A 27063-nucleotide genomic window follows, 5' to 3' on the forward strand; every position below is an offset into this window, starting at 1 on the left:
TTTATTGTGTTTGCTTTAATCACACAAGAGATATTAAACCCCAAATAACTAATTTATATGTCTTCTTAGCAATATCCCATAGTACATGTGGTTATTAAACAACATAGCAATATATTTTATATTATTTCAGAAGTTCATCAATTTTCCTCTTATTTTGGTTTTTCGAGACAGGGTTTCTCTGTGTAGCTTTGGAGCAATTTTCCTTTTTAAAGATATTTTAAAATACTTAATCAGCCATCTCAAGAATGTGCCCACAAATGCTTAATATTCATCCATGGTCAACTTGTTTTAGAGAGGTGTCATCCACAGAGTCAGGGGCTAAAAACTGTATATGCATCTCTGTATGCAAGCACATATCTTACTGTTGAGGTTAGTTTTTCCCTTTGTGGACTTTTCCCTTTGTGTACTTTCTTTTGGGGGCCCTTCAGTACTACCATGTCATTGCATTATTAACTCATCTGTGGAAAGTCATAATGATCATTGAAAAGTACTTATTAAATAAACAAAGTAAAGATATGGTTTTCTTCTCTCATTCTTTGAGGTTTGAATTACTTTGTAAAAGAAATGCAAACACTTCCAACAGCATGTTGTGTCGTTTACAGTGATTCATGGGTGATTGTCTAAAATGCAGGCTTTGCATGGGCAGATTTTAAATTTCACTTAACAATTTTTATCCCATGCATTTATTTGTTTGTGTGTGGGGTGTGTGCATACGGGGTGTGTGCATGTGTCACAGTACATGTGTGGAGGTCAGAGAAAACCTTCCAGGAGTCGGTTCTCTCCTTCTACCCCGTGAGACCTGGCGTTAGAACTCAGATCAGCAGGCTTCACTTGCTAAGCCTTATTGCTGGTCCTTAAGTCTCACCTTTGACTTCTGTTTTTTTTTCTTAATTAGGTTGAGCTTGAACTTACCATTTTTATCTATTTTAAACATAAATATGTCCTGATTCCTGGCAAGACCCAAAAGAGACGGCATTCTGAGCTGAGCCTCATAGTTTTCTTTAGTTCTTCCGTGAGAGGCAATGAGTCAGAAGACACCAGGTTTGAGGTGGGAGAGAGAGGAATGCATTTTTTCCACATTATGGTATTGTGCAAGCAAAGGTGTGGTTAATATCCACATGCTGAATAGGAAATATCATAGGGAAATATGATTAATTTCCCTACCATAACTTTGTAGCTTGCTTCCATTCTAATAAGACATTTCCAGAGTGTGGTGATATATTATTTATGATTTATTAAAGCTTCCCCGAGGATTCAAAAAGCAAAGTCAGCCACAAGCCATAGAAGCTAGGCACACACCTTTAATCCCAGGATTTAGGAATAAGAGGTAGAGGGATCTCTGTTAGTTCAAGGCCACATTGACTACACAAAATTGATCCAGTCCTAAAGAGAAACAGCTCACACAATGATGATTTCAGCACTTGGGGTCACAAGCCTTCAATCTCAGGACTCATGAGAGATATTTAAGGCAGGAACAGGTTCTCAGAGCTGGCATTCATTCTCGAGCCACACTGAGGAGAGGCAGCAGTTTGAGGCTTGGTGTAGAGTTCATGGATTAGCCCTTTCAGCCTGAGCTAGAGGTAAGAACTAATGCTTGGCTGATATGCTTTGCTTATCTTCAGCTTGAAGCTTGAACCCCAATGTCTGTCTCTGGGTCATTTAATTTTCGTGCAACACCAGAGCAATAAAACAAATTAGGATATATGAAAGTGACACACATAAAGATAAACAGAATCCTTAAAGTCGTTTACTTCTTGGAATTTATTAGTCTCAGTCTTACTCCCTCCCATTTCCTATAGGCCAGACAGCTTAAATGGATAATAGATGGAATATGATTTGTGTATGTCTTCCCTGTTATAGGTTAACCTTGTGGATACTGAAGGGTTTCTCTGTGTAACTTTGGAGCCTATCCTGGCACTCGATCTGTAGGCCAGGCTGGCCTTGAACTCACAGAGATCTGCCTGCCTCTGCCTCCTGAGTGCTGGGATTAAAGGTGTGCACCACCAACGCCCGGCTCCAAGTTAGGCACTTTAAGAAGGACGTAGACAACTTTGTGTGCTCTATTTTCCTCTTATGCTTCAAGGCCTGATTGACAGGTTCTATTTGTCTGAGAACCAATGTATCTTCAGAGTACCACAAGATAAATAAATATAATATTTGACTAGATAAATTAAAAGTGAGCCAAGATGATGAATAATGAACATAATAACCAAACAAATATTAAAATTATGAGGATATATATATGCATATATATTTTTTTTACAGAAACAATGTTGTTTTATTACTACTTAGTAAATTTCCCTGCTTAGGACTATATAAATACAGTTATTAAGAAGCTTACACAACCAATCTAGAAAACTGTCTCTGGAGCCCTCATGAAGATTCCTAATCTACAAAAGGACTCAGATCCCTTCTTTCCAGCATGGGGGCCTGATGCTCAGGTTTGAGTAATAACTGGATGACAGAAGGCTACTGGGAACCAGAACAGTGCTCCTCTGTTGTAGTGGATGTTGCCAGCTTCTCTTTGTGAGCACACACTGAGCAAAACAGAGAGCAGGCCGACATTTACTTCTAGTGTATACCCAGTTGCTGGGTTAGGCGGAAGTTGTGTTTCTAATGTTTTGAGGAATCTCTGCTGTTAAAGAACTGTAATCAATCCAAGTGCTCATCAGGGGATGAGCAGATAAAGAAATTTCCCTGTTTTTCTCTCTCTTCCTCCCTCCTTTTCTTCCTACCTCTCCCTTTCCCTCCCTCTCTCTCTCTCTCTCTCTCTCTCTCTCTCTCTCTCTCTCTCTCTCTCTCACACACACACACACACATACACACACACACAAATACTTCTCAACCATAAACAGGAGACAATATAGGTGAATCTTAGGGGAACACATGACGTGGAATAAGTCAGGAGCCCAAGGACAAGTGTTACATAATCTAATTTGTGTACATTGTATAAAATTTGACCTTGTAGAGATAGAAGTAATGATTAATAGAGACTGAGGTGGGGAAGAGGAGAGGCTAGGAAAGAAGTTGGTCATTGGTACAAAGTTATAGTTAGGAGAGGTAGGTTTTGCACAGTAGTGTGACTAGCACCAATAGTAACAGTTTACATCTCAAAAGACCTAGAAGAGATGATTTTCCCTTATTTTTATTATAATAGTTGAAGAAAGGATTTTAATGTCTTACTACCAAGACAAGATAAATTTTTGAAGTCATTGGTATGCTAACCATCATAATCTGAGTCATTGCATAATGTTCATGCAATGTGCTGGTTAGTTTTTTTGTCAGCTTGACACATATTGGAATCATCTGAAAGAGGACACCTCAGCTGAGAAAATGCCTCTATCAGATTGGTCTGCACAAAAATCTGTGGAGATATTTTCTTGATGGTCCAGTCTACTGTGGGTGGTGTCACCCTTGGCAGGAGGTTCTGGGTGTATAAATACAAGCAAAAACTTGGGAGCACCGTAGGGGAACAAACCAGAAAGCAGTGTCCTTCCATGGTCTTTGCCGCCAGGTTCTTGCTCTGGTTTTCCTTTATGATGGACTTCAAGTTGCTGTAAAGACCACACCAACTGACGTTGCTTTTGGCCATGGTATTTACCACAGCAAAGGAAAGCAAATTAGAACAAGCATATTGAAGTAACACATCATACTCAGGGAACCTGTGAGAGTGTTATACCACAGACACCAGAGCTCATTGTTCCTTTGTTCCCACAAAAATACTTTCTAAGGAGAGAGCTTTGAGTCCAAGTAAGAGGAAGGCTTTTAACTTCAACATTTCTGTTGGTAGTCTATAAGCTAGGGTGGTTTGCTTAGACAGAAAACACCACCAGAAGACTAGAGAAGGAGACACATCTGCTACTCACAGCTAAGTATGAATTAATACCCAGACTTGAATTTGCAGATCCCCGCCCCCATACACCTAACTGAGGTAAACAATGAGACAATAGCAGAGGAAATTTTGGGGATGCTATTGAAGAACTGGACCAAAAAGGAGTTTTAAGACCTGGGTGGGAAATAAGAGTCTTGGCTTCTGGGACACAGGAGGGGCCAGAGGGTTCTTTCTGAAAGGTGTGAGAAGGAAGTAAAGAAATGATTGTGGAAGAAGATTGGAGGAGGCATGTCAGTGTTGCCTCTGGGCCTTGGTTTATGCATCCACAAAGTCAAGGTGTGTGTAGGTCATTTATAAGGTGCATGGCCCACAAGTAACCACTCCAGAAAGTGGAGATTACTCATCTCAGCAAAGGAATCCACACCTCTCAGACTCACTGGAGGCAGACTGTCAGTATTTGTATATGGTACGTGCTATCCATCTCTCAATGACAAGCCACAGAGGACTTCCTTTGTGTAGCTGGAAAATGCTGAATGTGTTATTGATGACTCTTGCCTGGCGATGTGCCCATCCCCAACCACCCCCTTGCCTCTTGGTGCCCTGTTTGTTGCTTGCAATAGTCTAGTTCTACCTTCTGCATTATTTTTGAAGTATATGAATTGGGTTTTGATCATTGGATTCCCATTGCACAAGGCACTCTGGTGACTATAAATTTATTTCATTAGTCATATTCTGCCTAGTTTAACTGAGGCTGCCATTGATTAGCCTTTTATGGTGGGGGATTCTGAAATAGCATTTGGACACCCTGGGCAAAACTCTACTTTTATAAAGCCAGTCTCTTGACCTCATCCTATTTTATTGACAATAAAGCACTTATATCCAGTGCCAATTTTTTTTACTGGGTCTTTACAAGTCTCTGTAATAAGGGAAATGTGTATAACAGTGCACATTTTATACATGGTGTATAAAATGAGTTTTGTTTTACATGCTCCAAGCTGCATTATACCATTTCCCTTTTCTTTTGCTAAATACACATAGTATATAACTAATAAAAATTAGACAGGAAAATAGTTGTGTTTTATGATCTGCTAAAGTTTTTAATGTAATATAAGAAAAATAACAAGTGCCAAAAATGATGCTTTAAAGATAACAGAAAATTCAGAATAAAATGAGTTACCAAAGTTCTAAAGTGGCCTTCTTGTAAGATTGTCTCATTAAAATGTGATCCACCAAGTATTTGATTGACATTGTAGTGTTTTGCAAGGACATTATAGTGGCAGGGGTGTTACAGTGGATATGAGCAGACACGAATGCCATTGTCAATTAGCACTGGACAGAATTGAGGCTTAAGCTGAAAATCCAGTTCTGATTGAACTAGCACACCTAGAAGAATCTGTGGACACAGAATCCAACTTCCATAAGAACGAAGAAGTCCTCTGGCTTGCTGTCTCAGTAAGCTCTCCGGCATTCGTAAGAGCCCCAGGCCATGCTGCCATCTTCTTTCGTCCAAGGTGAAGGATCATGAAGGGAAGATGCGTCTGAGCCCTCCTCTGGGGAGAGGGGCACCACCTTGGGTTGGAGGTCACTTGACACTGTCATGAAAGAAGTGAAGGGGTATGAAGATGGGGCGGGGTACCCTGGCGTGTGGTGCAGATCTTCCAATGCATGCAGCGAGTAGGGTTGAGCTCCAGGAAGGGATGCCCCCCATCCCATGCTCCTGTGTTGGGTGCTGCTTCCTGACTCCAACTGGGAGAGGCAACTGGTGCTGGGTGGCAGGGTCTGCAGGGCATCGGCAGGCACAGGGTCTGGCTGACTGAGTCCATCCGACACTGTCTGTTCCCAGGAGTCTCTCTGAGGAGAATGGCAAAGGCATACAGATTATTCTTTAGTTGATGCTCTGAGGATAGAGCGCTGTCGCCAGAGCGAAGCCTTCGTAACCCTCCTGCTGCTGCTGCTGAAGCCCACCTCCCAGGCAGCTTTACCCTCCGGTGTTTGACTCAAGCCAGGGGAATCTGGGTTAATTTCTACTCCAGGGTGTTACTCTGGGACCTGCATTCCTCTTTACACAAGCAGCAGAAAGCAATACATGATTCCCATTGGGAGGAGTAGTCCTCCAACGATATAGGCTCTAGAACGATGTGTGATAGGGGGCTCCCTACCTCCTCAACACTACTTTCTCTGGGGTGGACTGAGTTCATTCACTGTACCACCTAGCACCCTCTGAGTCCTTCATCTGTGAAATGGGGCACAAAATTGAGTCGCTGCAAATATCACATGAACAAAGGCCCGTGAAAGTTCTTGTCACAGAACAAGGTTAATTCCCTGACCCACCCTTATTGTCTAAAATTCCACCTTCAGTGATTCATTCTTTTGTGGCAGGAGGCTTTACAGTTTTCTATAAAAGGAGCATTAGCAGCCTTTTTAGATCTTTCTGAACTTATTTCTTTGGAGGGATCAACGAGGTGTGTGTGTGTGTGTGTGTGTGTGTGTGTGTGTGTGTGTGTGTGTGTGTGTGTTTTCCAGAGGAATCTGGAGCAGAGGGAATGGCAAGGAAGCAGAAGATGAAGCTGAGTGCATCTCTTTTGGGACATTGTCTAGTCCTATCCAGATGTGACTTCAACATTTGTTCCTTGGGGCCCACAGACCTGAGGAAGTCTTGTACTAACAGGGCCGGGGAACAAACAGAACAGTAACAAAATGAACATGAATTCTACCTTTACAGGCCCTCAGTTCAAAACCCTAGATAGACAATTTTGATGCCTTGGTTAACGTGATCTTTGAGCAGGGCTCCCTTGGAAGCGTCCACCTGACTGTGCATCTCCAGGTTTGAGTAGAACGACTTCCTCCAGAATCCCCAGGTGAGTTACATCTGGCTTCACCTTGGTTACCATACATGAGGGCTGGGCCATAGGAACCAGAGCCTCCCCTTCCTCCCTGCACATGAAATAGCTGTACTCACAAACACAAAGTGAGTTGGATCGTTGGGGAACGGAGGTGGCAGGAGCGGTGGCAGAGTTGAGGTGCTGAACAGGGAACTCGGTGTGGAGGTTAGCGCTGGTGGGCGGTAGTCTCCATAGGGCTCTGCCAGGTAGGACTCCAGCAGGCCTGTGTGACTCTGCCCAGCTGAGGACTCACAGGTAAAGGGCTTAGTCATGCTGGAGGTGTAGAGGTCATTTGAGAACTGCTTGCTGGTATGGAAGTCGGAATCAGACAGGAACGATCTCCTGACACCGTAGTAACCTGACATGACTGGTGATCCTGTGGCCGAATGAAAGAGAAATGGGCAAAAGTTTCATGTAGAAAGTTCAGAGCATCCTGTGAAGAAATAGGACTTACATGCCCCTGACATCATCGCTAGTGAAGAAATATACTTGTCTTGGATGGCACGTAATATTCCAGTGCCGCTGTTTCAGCCCAAATAACAGATGTGCTTAAAGTTCACTCTGATTTTAGGGATGAATTCATGTTAGATGTACAATAACTTCTCTCAGATAACCATTTATCAAGTATCTTCCAGTCCAGATAATTCTAGGAGGGACATAGAGAGGTAAGCTAAAGAGCCCCTTGGTATCCTAGTCAGCATTAACTGTCAACTTGACATAGCCTAGAACCACTTGGAGAGTTTCAAATAAGTCTTTATTAGGTTGGTCTGTATGCATGTATGTGAGGGATTGCTTTGATTATTAATTGATATAGGGGGTGCCCATTGGGGGAGACAATTCCCTGGGCAGGTGGCCCTGGGCTGTATAAGAAAGTAACTAAGTGCAAGCCAGCCATCAAAATTCATCTATGGTTTCTGCTTCAGGCTCCCGCACCGAGTTCCTGACCTGACTCCTCTCAATGATGGAGAGTTATGTGGAAACTGAAATACTTCCTTTCCTCCTAAAACTTGCTTGTGGTCATGGTGTTTGTTGCAGCAACAGGATGAAGCTGGAATGTTTGGAATCTATGCCTTTCAATGAACTATAAACATCTTTTCACAGCCTTGGAACTACATCCCATAACATATAGGACAGTTTCCAAGTGGCTGCTTCTGGGCTTCTTACATGAGGTAATGTCCCTCTAGATAAGATGACTGACGCTCGGCCCACCTCAAGCCGGGGACGGGTGTACTGTCTTCTGATTCTTTTGCACACTGATCTTCACCACCATGTCTCACACCTAGCTGGAATAAGTAGGTGGCTTGTCCTGGCTTAGTATAGTTTCAGGCAAGTCGGTTTTTAAGGAAAAAACAACCTCTCCTCCAGATATTTCTGGCTTTGCACTTCTAGTGTTATTTGCTGCCCCCTCGTGGCCATACTGGATCCCTCATTCACTTCGTCAGACATGAAGAGTAAACTTGGTAGAGTTTTAAGAGGAACAGAGGGAAAAAGCTGAAACTGGCCAGAGTCTTATTTAAAGAAGGAGCAATGGAATGGTTTCAGGAAAAGAGAAATGCACAACACCCTCCGACCCTGCAGTCGTCTCTGCAGGAAATGGATAGTTATCGAGAAGCTGCGTGGGGCACAGGTCTGTCTAATTTATTGATTATCTATCCATATGGTAGAGGGTAGGATCTCATTCGCCAAGACCAACACAGGAAGGTTGCAAAGGCTCTGAGATGTGGAGAAGATGCCATCTCTGTCTCTTGTCGCTTCCTTCAACAACAGGGAGTTACATAATGTGTTGTCCCATCCTCGTCTATTCTTTAGAGAGAAGAGAAACAAAGTTTGCCAGACTCTTTCCCCTGGGTGACTTGGACACAGTGAGAGCCTGAGCCCCTTCCAACCAACGTGGGGTTTTATATTTTTCTCTTTACTCTGTCACCGCTACAGCTATCTTGGCAGGGGCGTTTAAAAGCTCCCTGTTGGTAGATCAGTCCTCATGCACTGTCTGCTCTGTAAACCCACGAGTGGAATGCTGCGTTCAATATGCCATGCAAATGTATTCATTCAGGGGAGGCAACCAAGTTTCCAACCAAACCTTTTAGTATGCTTTGACTCACCACTACACTTCCATTTTAAATTAACCAATTTCCAGTCTGTCTGTACATTTGAACTCTGGGGTGACAGTTTTCATTATAAACACACTTTCCTGGGGAAAAAAATTATGAAGTAAAGCCGTCTGCTTTCCTGTGTGTGTCTATTTCTCCTTTAAAAAGAGGAGAAACATTGTATAAGGCAGGAAAACCAGCAGAAACTCCCTTCAGTACAAAAGAGCAGATGCAAGCACGTTCAAATGGAAGTAAACATGGTGGGAAAATACAGCAGGGACATTAGGTTTTGGGATGTTTTGGAACTCCTTTTCTTATGCAATTTGGAAAGTGCTGAATCACTCTGGAGTTTGAGATCTGGAAGGAATAGTGGCAGGGGACTGGGGCTGTGTGTATAAAGGTGTTTATGACTATTAAGAATATTCCTTTCCTATTCTCACAGGACAATGAATGGCATTGAGACACACGAAACTGACATGAATACAATACGCCAAACTCAGTGTGTGATGTACCACGGAAAGTACCTAATAAATGAAGTCCCCACCCCTATTGTTCCGCTTTCTTTATGTCTACCCTGGGCACATTGTCTTTCAGATCATGGTGTCAGAGTTTTAGATGTTTTAACACTGTACCGGGAGCCTGGTTATTATCACTTTTACCTAAAAGCTACTGCCAGGCAGGGTAAAAGAGGTCCCCACCTCTCAAGACCTAAAGGACTAAGTTCAGGATGATTGAATGAGATTTGTCTTCATTGATATTGTTTTTTCAAAGAGGCAAAAATGAGAAAGTGATGTCAGGCAGTTATCAAAACATTGGAAGCTCTTGGCTGGGATGTAATTTGGTGATAGACTAGTTGCATAATGTGTGCATAGCTCTGGGCTTGGTGGTTCTCCACACTGGAAAACAAAACACAAATGCTCAGTTGCTGCTTAAAAATGAGTGAATTGCTTGTTGAATGAAAGGTCTCACCTGGCATCTGGACAAACGGAGGCTGGGAGGAGCTGACACTGCCCTAGAAAGCAAACAGAATGCAGATGTTTTCATCTTTAGTGACAAGCTTGAATTTAATTTTAAAACCAGGAATATATTTTCCCAAACTATCCTTTCTTTCTGCCTTCCCTCCTTTATTTTCTGGGTGTGGATGTATGTTTGTGCACATGTGCAAGTGTGCAAGCACACATGAGTGTGGAGACCAGTAGTCCCCAGGTTAGCCTTGGGTGTTGTCTCCAGGATGGCCAGCTGGCTACCATGGTTTTTTTTTTTTTTTTTTTTTTTTTTTTTTTTTTTTTTTTTTTTTTTTTTTTTTTGAGAAAAGATCTCTCCCTGGGGTCTGGGCTTACAGATTAGGCTAGACTGGCTGAACAGCAAGGCCCAGGAATCTCCCTGTCTCCACTTCCCCAGAACTGGAAGAAGTATGAGCATATACCACTTTGCCTGGCTGTTTTTTTTTTTTTTTTTTTAATGACTCCTGGGGTTTAAACTCAAGTCTCCATGCTTGTGTGGCAAACACTTTATGAACTGAGTTATCTCTCCAACCTCCAAACTCTTAGAGTTTGGTGCTTAGAATGTTACTTGAAGATTTGGAGATGGACAACTTTGAGTTAGTATTCAAGTGCTATAGAATAAAGTTTTTTTTCTTTGAGACAGGGTTTTTCTGTGTAGCTCTGGCTGTCCTGGAACTAGTTCTGCAGACCAGGCTGGCCTCAAACTCACAGAGATCCTCCTGCCTCTGCTTCCCAAGTGCTGGGATCGAAGGCTTGCATCATGATCACCCTGCTTAGAATAAAGTTTTACAAGGAACAAGTGAAACCAAATTTTTAGTTTCTGATAAATATGCCAACAAGCATTAGCTAGATGAAATAGAATATCTTTTGTTTTACTGTTTGTGTCAATGCTCATTCATAAAATATCTGTTAGACAGTGTTTTATATGCACATATAAGTCAGTGTGTTTGCATCCCTATATGCAACTGGCATTTGGCTTCAATTTTAAATGGCCACATTTTATTATAGGTCTTTATGCAAAATAGATAATCTACTGAGTGCAAGAATTGTGAGTGTGATTTGTCTTTCTTGCTCCAAGTGGAGCATGGTTCATAATAGACACAGTAAACATTTGTGGAGTGAAGATGCAGCTTGAGACAGGGTTTCTCGGTGTAGCCCTGGCTGCCCTGGAACTAGTGCTGTAGGCTAGATTGGCTTCAAACTCACAGAGACCTACCTGCCTCTGCCTCCGGAGTGTTGAGTTTAAAGGTGTGTGCTACTATGATTGGATAAAATGCAGTTCTAAAAAGCCCACAGAGCAGTGATCGTGGGAGGGTGTGTGTGAGTGAGTGAGTGTGTGTGTGTGTGTGTGTGTGTGTGTGTGAGTTTTCATATTTGTGTGTATGTGTATGCATATGTTTGTGAGTTTGTGTGTTTATGTGTGTGCATTTGTATGTGTGTTCATGTGTATTGTGTGTGTATATATGTGTGTATGTGTGTGTATGTGTGTGCATGTGTATGTGTGTGCATATGTATGTAAGTTTGTGTGTTTATGTGTGTGCATGTGTATGTGTGTGTATATATGTGTGTATGTATGTATGTGTGTCTTGTGGGAGGGTGTACTTGCGGCGGTCAGAGGACAACTTGCAAGAATCAGTTATGTCCTTCCACCTTAAGGGTACGAAAGTCTTATCTTAGTTCCTAATAACTGTAACTGAACCTTACTTAGAAATAGTATCTTTGAAGGTATAATTACTTCAGATGTGGTCATACTGAATTAGGATGGACCCATAATCCCATATGACCGATGTTCTTTTAAGAGAGGAGGTGCTAGATAGATGGCTTGGTGGGTAAGAGCATTCATTAGCTGTCTTTCCAGACGACCAAGGTTCAGTTCCCAGCATTCACATGGTTGACTCCCAACCATCTGTAACTCTGGGTCCCAGGGTATCTATTGTTCTCCTTTTTGTCTCTGTGGGCTGCATTCAGGCAAAAATAACCATACACATAAAAACAAAATTTTTTTACAGAAGAGAACACTCAATGATACAGACATGGTATGAGTGATTTCACGTCAAGATTAGGGATCAAGGTTGGCTGGTGGAAGCTAGGAGGAAGTGAGAGGGACTCTCTTTCCAGCAGCAGTCAGGGACCAGGACATGCTAACATCTTCGGAAACAGGAGACAATGTATTTCTATTGCTTTAAGCTATCTCCATTGTGGCAATCAGTGGCTGTAGCTGCTGCAGGAGACTGATGGAGCATGACTGGGGAAGATAAGTGATGTGGGTATTAGGGATGAGTGGGAACGTTCTAGAGGAGGGGTGCTGTATTGGCATCAGCATGAAGGGTATCTAGGTGTGCAGTCTTAGGGTATTACAGATGGGGACTGGGAAGTCAGTTCAGCATCCGCTGTAAAGTGCCAGGATATGAATTTGGATTTCCAGAAGCCATGTAAAAAGCTGGGCAGGCAGCATGTGCTTGTAACCCTCAACCTAGGGGAGGAGTTGCAAACAAGTGCATCCCTGAGGCTTGCTGGACACCCAGTCTGCTGAATCCATGAGCTCAGGTTTAGTGGGAGAGCATTTGAGAAAAGACGTTCAACAGTGACCTGAGGCCTCTTCATGCATGTGTATGCATATGCACACCCCACCCATGCACACAGTAGCATACACACAGTCACAGACAAAACAAAAAAGTGAATATTACAAAAGCAAATGCTAGCTCCAAAATGTCCCCGAGTTAAGAAGGTGGTGAAAAATATCTTTCAAGGAGGTTAAGCATCCTTAGCATTCAGACCTCAGGCCTGAGCTCTTAGCCTATGTTCTCAAGATTCTGCAGACTCTTGAGAACTGGAGAGGCTTCAAAGAATCTCATTCAATCATCTTGCATGCTTCTAACTCCCTATGTTCAATCTCAAATGATAGAACTCGGTGCTCTGGCTGTTTCTCTGCTCTTTCTTCTTTCTCCTATAGAACTCTGATTCCATAAACGTGGCAGGAAAGAGTCCCTTCTCTTTCCTAATCATCTCTTTCACTCATAAAGAATAAGCTTAATTCTTATTCCATGTAGAGCTTTTCAAATATTTGGAGATAATCCATCATTTTCCAACTGTCTTGTTTTTGTGTGTGCTCATGTGTATACCGTTTTATGTGTATATGTGTGTGCATGTATGTGTGTGGGGCGCAGGCACACACGTGTGTGTGTGTGTGTGTGTGTGTGTGTGTGTGTGTGTGTGTGTGTGTGTGTGTGTGTTTAAAGGCCAGAGGACGTAAGTCACATCCACCTTGATTTCTGGGGCAAGGTCTCATTGGGACCCTTGGGGATCAGTGACTGAGTCTGGCTGGCCAGCAAGCCCCAGGGACCTCTCCGTTACTGTCTTCATGGCTCTGGGGTTACAAGCATGTGCTGTCATGCCCAGCTTTGTATGTAGGTGCTGGGTATTAAACTCAGGTCCTCCTGTTTGTGTGGTAGACACTTTACTGACTGGACAGCTTTCTCAAGAGCACCCTACTGACGGTCTTCGTAGTCACTCTATCTGCTACAATACATACTGCAGACTGGTGGCTCAGCACTTTGTCCCACAGTACCAGGGACTGGGAATCTGAGGTCATAGCTTGGTTCTTGGTGAGGGTTTCTTTCTGGTTTGCAGTCTTCTGATTGTGACTTCAAGTGACACAGAGATCATGTATCCAATATGCTAATTACCTCTAAGTCCCCACCTCCAAATACTATCATGCTGGAGGTTAGAGTTCCATCCTAGGAATCTTGAGGTCTCAATCCTCAGCTCATAGCACTGATTTTGAATTTTGCCTTCCAGGTGAACTATCACCATGCAACCACTCAAGGGCCTCATAGTATTTAAGAGTGAAGACTCTAAAACCTATATGTCTTTGTTTGAATCCCAGGCTTGCCTCATTTTTGTGAATTTTGAGTATGAGAAAATTAAATTAGAACACAGGCGTGAAGTGCTTAAAATAGTACCTGGCATACAGTAGCCAGTTTATGCTAAATGTTGTTACAATAGCACCCCCTTTATCACTGAGGCATAGATATACTACGTTTTTCCCACTTATATATGTTAATCAAGCTTAGCTTATAAATCAGGCTCAGTAAGAGATTGTTAATTAGAATATAGAACAAAATTAATACAAGCTTCTTTAATAAAATTGCCAGCATCACTTCTCTCTAGCTTTGGAGTAATTATTACATGGAATAAGGGTGACTCAAACATAAGCACTGAGATATTGTGGTGTTGGTCTGGTAACCAAGAAGCACCTCTCCTTTTGCTGTGTTGGGCAGAGATGGAACCCGGGCCTGTGCATGCCAGATGAGCACTCTACCACCAAGCTACCTCCCCATGCCAAGGGGAAAGCATCTAGATGATTGGTATGCAGATGGCAGTTAAGGGTCAGACACACTGGACAGTGGTAAAGTTCATCTCCAGGACAGGACCTGGTGAGACAGCAGAGATTTTATCTGCTATCCAGCATGGCATACAATGTGAAACTTACAAATTACTCATTTATGGAATTTTAATATTTTAAAGCTGCAGTTTCAGGGGCTGTCTCTGACTTTTTTTTTCTCTTGACAGGGTTTCTCTGTGCAGCTTTGGAGCCTATCCTGGCATTCGCTCTGGAGACCAGGCTGGCCTCGAACTCACAGAGATCCGCCTGCCTCTGCCTCCTGAGGGCTGGGATTAAAGGCGTGCGCCACCAGCTCCCAGCTTGTCTCTGACTCTTTTGTTAGCTTTTGGGCCTCTGCTTCTCAAACTGGGTTGCCTTGCCCAGCCTTAATATATGGGGAGGTGCTTAGACTTACTGCAACTTGGTATGCTGTATTTTGTTGACACTCATGGGTGACCTTCCCTTTCCTGAATGGAGTCAGAGCAGGAAGGAACTGAGGGCTGGGAGAAGGGAATGGAGAAGAGGGACTAGGAGGGGAGGATGGAAGGGAGCCTGCAGCCAGGATATAAAATAAATAAATGAATAAAAACAAAACAAAATAACAATAGCAACAAAACTGCTGATCTCGGTGAGTTACTCAGACTGTGAAACCATGGGCCGAGAGGATGAATATAATACAATTTGGTTTTTGAGACTATGTAGTCCAAGCAGGCCTTGAGCTCAGGCCTGTGCTCTGCCTGCTGGGAGTACAGGTGTATATTGACAACCCTGGCTAAATTAGTTAAGTGGCAGGCAGGGACTCTTAGATACGCAGTGTCCAGAGAGGTGCAGATCAGGGTCCCCTAACATGTGTTCAACTAAATCACAGATGAGCTGGGTCTGGGCACATGCTCCCTATGTTGCCAGGGCTCCTGCTATTCAGAATTCCCCTTCTGTTTCTGATTTTCTGTCAGTGTCTCTCCCCGAAGGACTTTGCAGACCTCTAATACCTTCTGACTCCTGTCTCAGCCTCCTTTTCAGCAAAATGAGGTTGTGGTGGGGTTGTAGCTGCTCAGGTTGCATCTCTGGCTGCATCTACGGTTGCCCCACATTTCCTGTTTCTGCTCCTGTCTCTGGCCAAGCTTGGGCAAGGAAGATATGATGAGTGAAAGCTCAGTTTGATGACTGGGCCTTTTGGACACTTTAAGTCCCAGAATGCCACAGGCTTCTCCCTCAGCACCTCTCATCATCCTAGATGACTGCATCAGGCTGGGCTGCAGCCAGGCTGCTCACTGTGGCTGACAAAGATCCGTGTGGCTTCTACAGTTCTGCCCTCAGAGTTTCCCATCTTTCCCTCCCATCACCACTAAACCTGAACATTCCATTCTTTTCCTCCTTCTGAATAATCTTAATTATTATCATGGAAATACTGGCACTGTTCTTGCCCGAACCCAATTTTAATACTGGGAGGCTCTACCGGTTATGAGTCTTGTTAATTTTATTTATAACTTGACAAAAAGAAGCCTCTTGTGTTCCTCTACTCTATATAATTTTGCCCTGTCCCCACTGTGGGAATTATACACTATTTCCATTCTTTATGGTTACCCATAAAATTTTACCACATAGATTTAACAAGGCCTACAATCTTAAACCTTTTACTGAAAGACAAGAGCCCAAGGATGTTAACTCACTGTCATTTTGCTATGGTATGCTCTTACACCTTGGCTTCTTTTATTCTTAAAATCAAGCAACCACAATTTAGACATCACTGTTATGTTCTCTATTAGATTTGCTTCCCTGTTTGCCCTTTTCTCTGGTCAGTATTCTTCCAGGCTTTCATCTTTCAAAAGCAACTCTTTAGAAAATTCCCTAAATGTGTTTTTTTTAAATAAACTATTTCAGATTTTTATCTATCTAAAAGTATCATTTCTTTTTATCTTGCACTTAAAAGGTAATTCTGATTTTACAGTTGGAACTTTTTAGTATTTAATTTCTGGGCACTTTGAAAACATAAGCCCACTGTCTTTGGTTTCCATAATTTCAGTTAAGAAGTCTGCTATTACTGTTAAAGTGATTCTGTGTGACAAGCTTTCTTCTCTTGTTGTTTTTAAAATAGCCCCATTCCCCTCCACACCTTTTAGGTTCTTCAAGCTCAGCTTATATTGTCTAGAAGTAGATCCTAATTTTCTTTATTCTGCTTAGTGCAGGATGTGATTTGTGTCTTTGTGTGTCTGGGGTTCATCAGGGGACCATTTTGAACCATTATCTCCTTAACTATTGCTCTATCCCTATTATGTCCTCTAAGACTACTTAGATATATTTTGGATCTTATACTTTTATCCTGTATATTCTACAGCCTCCTCTTGTTTACCCTATATCCATGATTTTGTGTTTCTTCATATTTGTTAGAGATCTCTTTGGTTCACTAACTATTCAACTGTAATTTGCCGTATTAAGCTTACAAATATTTATTTATGCAAATGAGTGTGTTGGTGTGTGTGCACATATATTTATGACTGAGTGGAGGCCTAGGGTGTCTGTGACAGTTGCTTTCCACCTTAGTTTTTGAAACAAGGTCTCTAATTGAACCTGGAGCTCACTGATTTGGCTAAACTGTCTGTCCAGCAAGTTCCTGGGATTCTCCTGTTTTTGCCCTTTCCTACTCTTAGCACTAAAGTTACATACATGAGCTGTGGTGTCCGGGTTTTTCGTGTGTGTGTGTGTGTGTGTGTGTGTGTGTGTGTGTGTGTGTGTGTGTGTATGTTGAGTTGGGTTCTCATGCTTGCATGACAAGCACTTCACTGACTGAGCTATCTCCCAGATCCATATTGAGGGTTTTGTTTTTTAGTTAATATTTTCATTTTGATAAACTCTAATTTAAAGCTCACTTAGTGATTTTTGTCTTAAAACATCCCCAAAGGTAAGTACCATCATTCTCATTTTATTGACTGTGAGGCTGAGGCACTGGAGGAACACACAAGTTTCTTTCTAGGGTAGGTTGCTGTGGTGGCAGAGGGTGGATCCAACCAGGAACTCTGATTTCAGAGCCCAGTTCTTCACTACTATACCACTCTGCCTCCCAAGAATGTTAATAACTTAAAATAGAAATGCATTACTATTTTAGAAAAATTTAACTTGAAGAGTTAGGGACATTTAGAGAAATTATATAATTATCAACAAGCTCATAGAAGTGTCAGTGGGATTAGATACTTCTTCACACACACACAGTATATGTATTTTTCTTGATTTTTTTCCAGTGACATTTGATGGGGGCCAGATTTATTCAGGCATCATTTACATGAGCTAAAATTCATAGATTTTAAGTATACAATTTGATGTTTTGACAAATCCTGATGAACCCTTGCAACCCAGCACCAGAATCTTGTTACAGACCACTTTTGTTGAATTAGCTATTATGTAGATATAAATGGTGTGTCCCCTCTATAGCCAGGAACTATCCAAATGAACCATATTAAACCCAATGCTAATACACATCTCCTCAGTTCACCTCACGGAACGAGGAAGAAAGAGCCTTGTCTGACTGGGAGGGCTTCACTGGACAGATTTAGGGATTAAAATTTACTTCTCCATCCCATTCTCAGATTTCATAGGTTAGGAGAGAATAGCCCCAGCCAGACAAGCTTCCTTCCTCATGTGAAGGGGCAACTCACCCCTTTATTCTTTGTTCAATACATTGTATTCACTCAGTTACGTCTCTTCCTACCAACAACATTGGATTTAATATTTCAGAGTCCCTTGCTTTGGACCATGAAAGATGGTATATAATTTTTATTTTGCATACTGCAAACAACAGGATCCTGCAATACCAGGTAGCCAAATTTAGAGGTTTATATTTGAATGAAATTTGCCGATCTGCAACTTCCTGTAGCTAGCAGAGCAGCCTCACAGCTGCCCCACAAGCCCCTCCATGAAAATGAGTTAATTTGAACTAATAGGTCACCAAGGTAGTAAAGTGATAAGATTAGGAGTTTCCTCTGAGTACATTTATTGCCATTTTTATGACCCTATAATATTTTAAGGTGCCAACATAGTTGAAGGAATATATTGGGATATATGAAGAAAGATCTCTCGCTGGCATAATGTCTCTTTTGCACTGTTAAATCCATTTAAAAACAATTACAAAGTTTTTAAAGTATCTCTTTTAAATGTTAAGATATTGATATTGATGCTTCAATAGTAATGATTATAGCTGTTGGTGAATAGGTGGTATCTCCAAGGTATTTGCAACAAACACTTAACACACTTAGTTTTTCACTATCATCATACCCAAGCTTGGGAGGTAGGTCAACACCACATTTTAATATCTGGATTTAGATCCATCACAGGTCGCATGATTTTACTCTAACTTTGTAATGAATGTGAAGTTATGCTGATGTCAACACACATTACCTTTAAATGAGTATCCCTGTTAGGCTGGCACACTTTCTCCCCCTGGGAAATAATGGGCCTAGAGAATTGGGTGCACCAGTGTGATAAATATGTTGTTGAACCCAGGAAAATCTGACCCATGTCGTATCTTCTATGGCACCTACACCACTTCAAACATCTTCTAATAAATCTGATTTCTTTTTGCAAAAATTGAAGCACATTTCAATTATGGACCACATGTGTGAGATGTACAATTAATCCCTAACAAGACAAACACTGTGTGATGACTACAAATTCCAGTGATGTGTGTCTACAATGTGCCAATTACTTCACACCCTGCTACCTTAGAAATCGGATTTTATCTCAGGTTTACAAAAGAAGACACTAAGAATAGGAGGGGCTATGTGCCCACAATCAGCCAGCCAGTTACGCAGAGAACAAAATGTGAGGCTCAGGCCCTTCAAGAATCACTCTTCACTGACTTCTCAAAGACGTTGTGTAAAGCAAGTTCTGTGTAATAGTTCCTCAACAGAATCATGGAGTTCATCGGTCAACCCTGATGAAGAAAACTACCGACTTCAAAGGTGCCAGATTAGGACCTGCTTAAGGAGAATAGCCACCTGTGAAAATAAAATATGGCTACTGTTTCTTGGAAGCCCACCCTACCCCCACATGGGGAAGTGGAATCACTGATCTCCTGAATTTAGGGTAGCAAGTTGTGGTTTGGGTTGACTGATAAAATATGGCCAAGGGGACCATTAAGTTTCAGATGTTAGGCCTCAAGGGGATTTGAAGGCTGCTTCAGTCACTACCCTTTGACCTCCTCAGGGAGTCTAGCCTCCTGGAGGACATGAAGTGAAAGAGGCGTGATCCTGCCAACATCCAGCAAAGCCAACTACCAGAGAGGCAAGGGAGAGTGCTCCTCACCATGACCTTCATCCGAAACTCCAGCTAAAATGCAACTGCATGAGGAGTCCCTGAGAGACAGCAATTGAAGATCCAGATGACAGCACTGTAAGAAACAGCCATTGTTTTAAACTACCAAGGCCAGATGGATTCTTAAGCAGCAGTAAGTAGCAAACACATAGCCAGGAAAAGTAGCTCATGAGATACAATGGCGTGTTCCTACTTTCTACAAGTGGGAGATTAATGAGGAGATTGGGAGGTTAATGAGTGTGTTGAGGATTTGAATTTGAAGACTGAGGGGATAAGGAAGCTTCCAGGTGCAAGGAATCCCATGAACAAAACACTGTGAAGAAGAAGCATGGCTTTTCTGCAAGGAGCAGAAAGTAGTCAGTCCATTTGAAGGCAGCAGATGTTTAATTTTGTTGCTCACATAAAAATATATCATGTGCCTGCTGTGATTCAGGACTGTAGTAATTTCCAGGAACACAAAGAAGACATGGATTTTGTAGTCAGCATATAGATTCATAGTGACAATAGTTGTACAAATGTGAGGGTAATCATGGCAGTATTTAGAGTAAGAGCTGAGGCTGATGGAATCAGCACTTCCTGTAGCTACTTTTGTTAAGCTCTACATCAGGCATTATGTATGTACCACTCACTTTTAGTGACAACTGTATGTGTCCCTTGTGTAGACATGTTTGTGTTTCCTTCAGTGTGCTAAGCGTCCTCACCATTAATCTTCACATGACCTTATAAGGTGTCCTCTAGTCTATAGCTTGACCTGTTCAAGGTCACATGGCACAGCCTGGGTTCTAATCTAGATCTGTTTAAGCACAATTTGGTAGAGAAGTGAGGGCAAAAATGAGAGCTGGAGTGACTGACGTCTTGAGTGAATGGGATTTGATATGTCATAATATAGCTGGCACCTGAATCTAGTCTAAAAAGATGAAAGGAAATCACTAAGCAGATTGGAGAAGGATATGTCATTGTGGAAAAAAGGCTTGGGATGTTTGCAGCAGCCTGTCTGAGGTGTGGGAATGCAAGCAGGAAGTGTGAATGCAGGAACGATGACGAGAAGCTGGAGGAAGACACAGGGACATGATTACAAAGGACCTTTGAGCCACGCTAAGTGATTGGACTTTGCCCACCAGTGGGCAATGATTCTTCAGAGTCTCCACGACATTGACATGATGAAAGAGTTACTCTGGAATACTGACTCTGATGCTAAAGCCACGGGTCTGAACTTGTTGATAGAGTGAGTGTTGGAGTCCATCAGGGACCTGATGCTGAGGATTGGGAGGCTGGCAGATGGCACTTCTATCTGCATCTGTCTGCTTGACAGCCTTTTAGACTATGTATCAGGAAGGCTGAGTCACATCTGTAGGTGCTGAGAACTGTCCTGACCACCAGTCCTGGCCACTGTATAATTCCTAGGGCTCTTTTCCTCTTTTCTTTATCAGAAGCCACCTTCCCACTGTGTACAGAAGGACTAGGACATCCCTATTTACAAGGTTTAAAAGCCTTTAAATTCTTCTACAATTTAATTTAATGGCTCATTGTGTAGGTCCAATTCTAAGGCCACTATTAATGTTCAATTGAGGAAGAAATAGTGAAGCATCCCTATAAACACTTAGCTTATGTTTACAAAGCCTCACTTTGTGTGGTGTGTCTTCACTGTTCCTAGCCTGGGCAATAGTAGGGATGTGAAAGGGATAAATGGTTGTCTTAAAGCTTTCCAGAACAATAAGTGATTGTCTTAAAGCTTTCAAGAAAACAAAGGTAAAGTATAGAGTGAAAGCCATGTTGTAATTCTGAGGGAAAGGAACTTATAATGAAAATGCACATTTATTTTTGTAATAGTCTGGGTCAACTTTGACATACATGTCAAAGTCAGTTACCCCGGTTCATCAACTTAGGTTCTAATAAGTTGTTATAGCAAATATGTGTAAGAGAACACGTGAAACTGAATGCGTTGGGTAAGGGGTGGGGAGACTTCCATAGATTTCCACTGTATAGTCCGTACACTTTCTACTTCCGCATTCTTTTGGCAGTTGCACAATGGATTGCTTTTGTAATTAAGGAAATTAGTTAATAAACATTAAGATGGATGTTAGATTTTATATCTTTAAACGTTTGAAAAAAACATGATCCTGAATGTCTAAATTTCTGAGCCATGAGCTATTTTATGTCCCTTGGAAACCTCATAGGATTTCAGAATTCCAACTTTTTGACTGTTGCTTAAAATTTTATTTTAACAGCTCTCCTGCTTGGCACAAAATTATATCCAGGCTGTTTCTGTGAGAAAGTGATTGCTGTTGCCTAAGTTACAAAATGAAACATATTTTTATACCCCTGGCTCTTGGTGTGCCTTTGAAATGCTGTTTGTATTTATGTAGATAAGAGAGCAACAAGAGGGACCACGAAGCACTTTGGCCAGCACAGATCCTGCAGAACCGCAGTCCCACCACATGGACCTGCCATGGTTGTTTTGCTGTAAAACCTGATTATTTTTGCAAGCTGCATGAAAGAATTCACCACCAGGAATGATTTTAAATTTCATGATATTTAAAAAGAAAATTCCACAGAACCAATGGAACAGCTGAGAAAATAAGTCCCCTGTGAAAGGTTCGCTTTTATTATTATTTAATTTTTTTTTTTTTTTTTTTTTTTTGCTGTAATTGTGAAGGAGCAGGTGGCTGGGTGGGGACCACAGAAAGCTCTGGAAATGTGGTTCAGTTCTCCAAACAGGGCAGGACAGTGGTCTAATTAAAGTCAGACAAAAGGCAGTTTGGAAAACCTTAGAAAATAAAGCATTCATTCAAATGAAGACCAACCATGTCATGTGTATCCCTACATTCAAACTGCCGTATTTTGTGTTTACAAGGCATTGAGTGCTCAGAAATGTTTTTTGTTTTGTTTTGTTTTGTTTTTTTAATTTCTGGGCCCATGAAGGGGGTTCCTTAGCAATGCTAACAAGCAACATGCTGAACACTGTGCCTTGAGGATAAGCAAAAGGTGTGTGTGAGGGGAGTCTGTCTAATTAGACATGGGCTCCCTTTATTAAGAACTTTGAAAACTTATAGGGAATAAGAAGTGGATTTTTCTGTGGGAAATTTAGAAAATAAAATTAAGGTAAAATGAAATAAATATATTAAAAATTAAAGTGTCTCCAATAGCTTTAGTAACCAAACAAACATGAGGCATTTCTCAAAATGTAAGACAAATATCAAGGAAAAATAAAAACACAAGAAAACACACACACACACACACACACACACACACACACACACACACAAAACAAAACAAAACACTCAAGCTGTGGTGATATCTTGCTCATACAAATAAAGCCTGTCTGAGGGTCAGAGAATGGAGTTTGCCATTAGCTAACGATAGAAGTCTGGAGGTCTGAGCTAGTGGCAAGCTCCATTGCCTGACTCTCAGACAGGCTTTATTTGTACAAGCGAGATATCATCACACCAAACAGTAGGAAAATATTAAACACCCATTAGCCATTTGATGACAGTTATATCTAGGCAAGCAGGATAATCTTACTGAAGCCCAAAACCATGATAGGATTGTCTCTATTTATGGGAATTGCAGAGGTGAAAAATAATTTTAATGGTTAATTTTAGGAAATCAGAACAAATCATGGGTATATCCTTTAATAGTCATGCCACTGACCCTTTTGTACTCATATGTCTTCAGAGCTTGGGGCACCTTGTCCAAAGATTCACAGCCCCTGATTCTGTATGGCACTTGTACACCGATGGTAGCTGTGAATTTATGTGAACAACTCCACACTTCAAAAACATGGATAATCAGCTTTGGAACTTCCATTTTACACTGTTCCTTTCAGCCTGCTGGTGCTACTCAGTGTAATCATTCAAATGCAACCAGTGTATAAATTGCCAAGGTTTAGTAGAGATGTGTGTGTGTGTGTGTGTGTGTGTGTGTGTGTGTGTGTGTGTGTGTGTGTGTTGAAATCAGAGTTCCATATTAGGAAAGGGTTCCATTTGTCTTTTGCACAGCATCCCAGGAAATGAAAGCATTGGTGGTCTCCATCTTCCAATCTCTTCCCCTATTTTCTAAAGGAAGGTATAAAGATGTCATCTTCCTCTTTCGCTAGTTACTGTTATATTTACTAATGCTGGCGTTCAGGCACGACATGGCTGCTGCACTCTTGAACTCACAGCAGATGTGACTACCTGCACAAGATTTATACAGTCTGCCAACATCATGGTCTGGAAGGGAATGAGCTCATGAGGCCCTATCCCTTCCCTGGGGATATATTAATGAATATACACCATTAATAGTTGGTAGATGAGAAAAGAGACATGTTCTTTGCAGTTGAGCCATTGAAAAGGTACCCTAGCACCTGCAAACAACCCCTCACCAATGAGTCTATAAGAAAAACTTCTGAGAATCATTGGGTCCTTCAAAAAGGAAAATACATGGAAGTAGAAGGGGACTAAATTGGGAAGAGGAAGGAGATCAGTGGGAGGGGAAGGGTGAATATGATCAAAATATATGCATGTTTAAAAATGTCACAATCAAACTCATGTATAACTAATATATGCTAATAAAACATCAAACTATAAGTAATGCACTTTCATGTGTGTAACTATGAGAAAGTTCTGGATACCATGGGAGTAAGATAATATCAAGGGAAGTTCAGGAGTCTTCCCTCGAGTGGGAGTTGATCTGGGAATTAAGTTCATGTGCTTCTTTGTGCTTGAGAAAGTAGGGACCCTATCAGCTCCTCAAGTCAGAGTTGTAACCACAAGATGCAGCAGGGGGTAAGCATGGAAGACAAGAAAGTCAGAGAGAAATGGGTTGTGTGAGCCCAAGGGATTTTAAAGATAATGTAAAGGAAACTTCTTCAAGGTCCATGTCTGGCATGATTGGATTCTGGATCAAGAAGTCTTCTCCACTGGGTGGGACTGTGGAGAGACCCATGAGATCTAGTGGTCTATAGGGAGTTAGGAATGATGAACATGGACACACGTTGGCAGCAGATTCTAGAATTGAATTAGAGAAAACTGATGAAGGAAATGAGAACATTAAGGGGTTTAGTTTCTTTTAAAATATATTGGAATCACAGTAAAGGAGTATCTGGTTTGGTCTGGGCTGGATGGGGGCATTCCCTAAATAGTCTACATACCATTTGCAATGACAAGTATGGAGATTCACATGTGGATAGTTGGGAACACAAGATTGAAACCCATCATTATGTATGGTGTATGAAGCTTGGTATGAAGACCTGAAAAATAATGGTGACTCCAAACCTTGTCTTGCCTTGGTATGGTTATATACATTTAAGAAGGCAGTATAGTTGAAGACATAGTTCAGTTGGCTTAATTCTAGTCTAGAATGTAAAAGTGTTAGAATTTTGATTGATGCTAGAACTACAAAAACCAGGCATGGATATATATATATATATATATGTATTCTATAACTCTGGAAGTAGAGGAAGTAATAGTAAAAGTTCAATGTTATCTTCAGCTACTTAATGAATTTGAGGCCAGCCTGGGATACATAAGACCCTGTCTTTAAAGATATAGTGGTAAGTCATTTGGTGGAAGAAAAACTTTGGTGCCCCATAAATCTGGGTTCAAATCTAAGCTCCAGAGCTTTCTGCCTGATTTCTCCATTCCCTGTCTAATTACCTTCAGAGGCTGCTAAGCTCATATTGATAAATGAATATATTTTAAAGTAGAGACGTGGAGATACTTGTAAAGTTTCTATTTTAGAACCCAGTAAGTGACAGCTATTATGATTAGCATTTGAGACAGGGTTTCCTATAGCTTTCAATTCATGATGTCACTTGAAGATGACCTTAAACTCCTGATCCTCCAGCCTCCACCACCCCAGTCTTGAGATAAACAGGTATGTGCCACCACACCAACTGATTATTATTATTATTATTATTATTATTATTATATGATTATCCTGGAGATAAGGGATGAAAGTCAACTTAATTGTAGTACCCTTTCCAGTCCTTGACCAGATATTAAAATTAGTGTCAGGCTATTTGTATATCATGTGATTGTTTTTGTGCTTTATGTAATTTTCCTGTTTTCCAACTTCCTTGAAAATCCAACTTACAAAAAGCAGTTTAATTTGAGGAAAGAGGATTTATTTTTCTCAGAATATAGAGGGACTTAAGCTTGACCTTGGAGGTTAGGAGTTAGAGCTTGGTGTGGGTGTGGGAGGGATGGGGGGAGTGGGGAGTTGGGGATGGAGGGATGGTGGGGCATGGGTGGAACATGTTTTGAGGTCTGAGGAAATGTTGAGTTAGGAAGAAAAACAGCTCTGTCCAGTGTGGAGAAGCTGACCTCTTGACCTGTGGTGAACACTGATCCCCTCCATTACACACCATTCGTGAGACCCTCTCACACAGAGGAGCAGTAGCTTCAGGAAATCAGATCAGATCAGGTTAGTAATCCTGGCTTTGATCTCCCTGCCATCTGAAATGGGGCTTTTTGTGACATGGAGTTTATGTTGAGTGAGTCAAATCCTTAGTAAATAGGTAAGAGGTAGGGTATTTATGACTGCAGAGAGAAGCAGTTGGAATGTCTCAGCTCTAGCTGTTAGTTTACATTTTCAGTTGTAGCTATCTCGACCCACAAAAGGGAAGAGGGTGACGCTGGCTTAGTGTCCAAGTAAGCTTGTTGCTTCTGAGACAAGGAGTGAGCTAAGCTACCCACAGGAGGATAGAGACATGGTACATATGCATAACAGGATATTATTTGATCTCAAAAGAAGGAAACCCTGCAATTTTTGGCAACCCAGATGGAACTGGATGCCATTATGTTAAATGATTAGTAGGTCAGGAATAGAAGTCAAACACTACATGTTCTCAGTCATGTCTGGAATCCATGCAGGTTCATCTAGAGTTGTTACCAGAGATTATAAGAGCCAGTGGGGGTAGGTGTGGAGAGAAGGGAAAGAGCGTGACTAAAAGGTAGGAGGGTGCACCTGAGTAAAACAATGACTCTATTCAACCTTCCTAATGCTGTGACACTTTGATACAGTTCCTCATTTTTTGGTGACTCCCCCAATCATAAAATTATTTTTTGTTGCTACTTCATAACTGTAAATTTGCTACTATTATGAATTACAGTGTAAACATCTATGTTTTCTGATAGTCTTAGACAATCCCTGTGAAATGGTCATTTGACCCCAAAGGGGCCTGGATCCACAGGTTGAGAACCACTGGAGTAGAAGAAAGAACCTGAAAGTTTCATTGCACAGTAGGATCAAACTTTGGCTGATAACTGACTGTGTATTCTATATAGCTAAACAAGGAAATGGCTGATGTTGGGGGGATATGCCAGTCACACTGCTTTATTATATATTGTACATGTATATTGAGATATCACATTATACTGTATACAATAAATCTAAATAAATTTAATAAATCTAAATAAATTTAAAATAAAAAAATCTCAAACAACAAAATTTAAAATTGCTGGCCTTCGCAGCTCCCATTCTGCTGTTTCATTCACTCACAGTAAGTAATTTTTTCTACATTATATTAGAAATAGTAGTAATGAGGGTGGAAATAGCTGATTCCCAGGCCTGCTCTCAGAGCACC

General features: G+C 41.4%; 1 protein-coding gene and 1 long non-coding RNA gene across 2 annotated transcripts in view; one reads left to right on the forward strand and one right to left on the reverse strand.

Moving 5' to 3' along the window:
* Positions 1 to 4978: 4978 nt before the first annotated feature.
* Positions 4979 to 27063, reverse strand: part of CUNH11orf53 (chromosome unknown C11orf53 homolog) — a 49188-nt gene continuing 27103 nt past the window's right edge. Inside the window, exons 5-7 of the mRNA XM_027412318.2 lie at positions 9774 to 9816; positions 6792 to 7090; positions 4979 to 5683 (exon numbers count right to left, since the gene is read on the reverse strand). Of these exons, the coding sequence (XP_027268119.2) occupies positions 5282 to 5683; positions 6792 to 7090; positions 9774 to 9816 (744 nt within the window). The 3' untranslated portion in view covers positions 4979 to 5281. The remainder of the gene's footprint in view (positions 5684 to 6791; positions 7091 to 9773; positions 9817 to 27063) is intronic.
* On the forward strand, positions 8122 to 9353 carry LOC118238776. The gene is made up of 2 exons (XR_004769867.1): positions 8122 to 8341; positions 9247 to 9353. It is a non-coding gene; the product is annotated as an uncharacterized LOC118238776 (long non-coding RNA).

This window comes from Cricetulus griseus, chromosome 4, assembly GCF_003668045.3.
Source record: "Cricetulus griseus strain 17A/GY chromosome 4, alternate assembly CriGri-PICRH-1.0, whole genome shotgun sequence".
Lineage (NCBI taxonomy): Eukaryota > Metazoa > Chordata > Mammalia > Rodentia > Cricetidae > Cricetulus > Cricetulus griseus.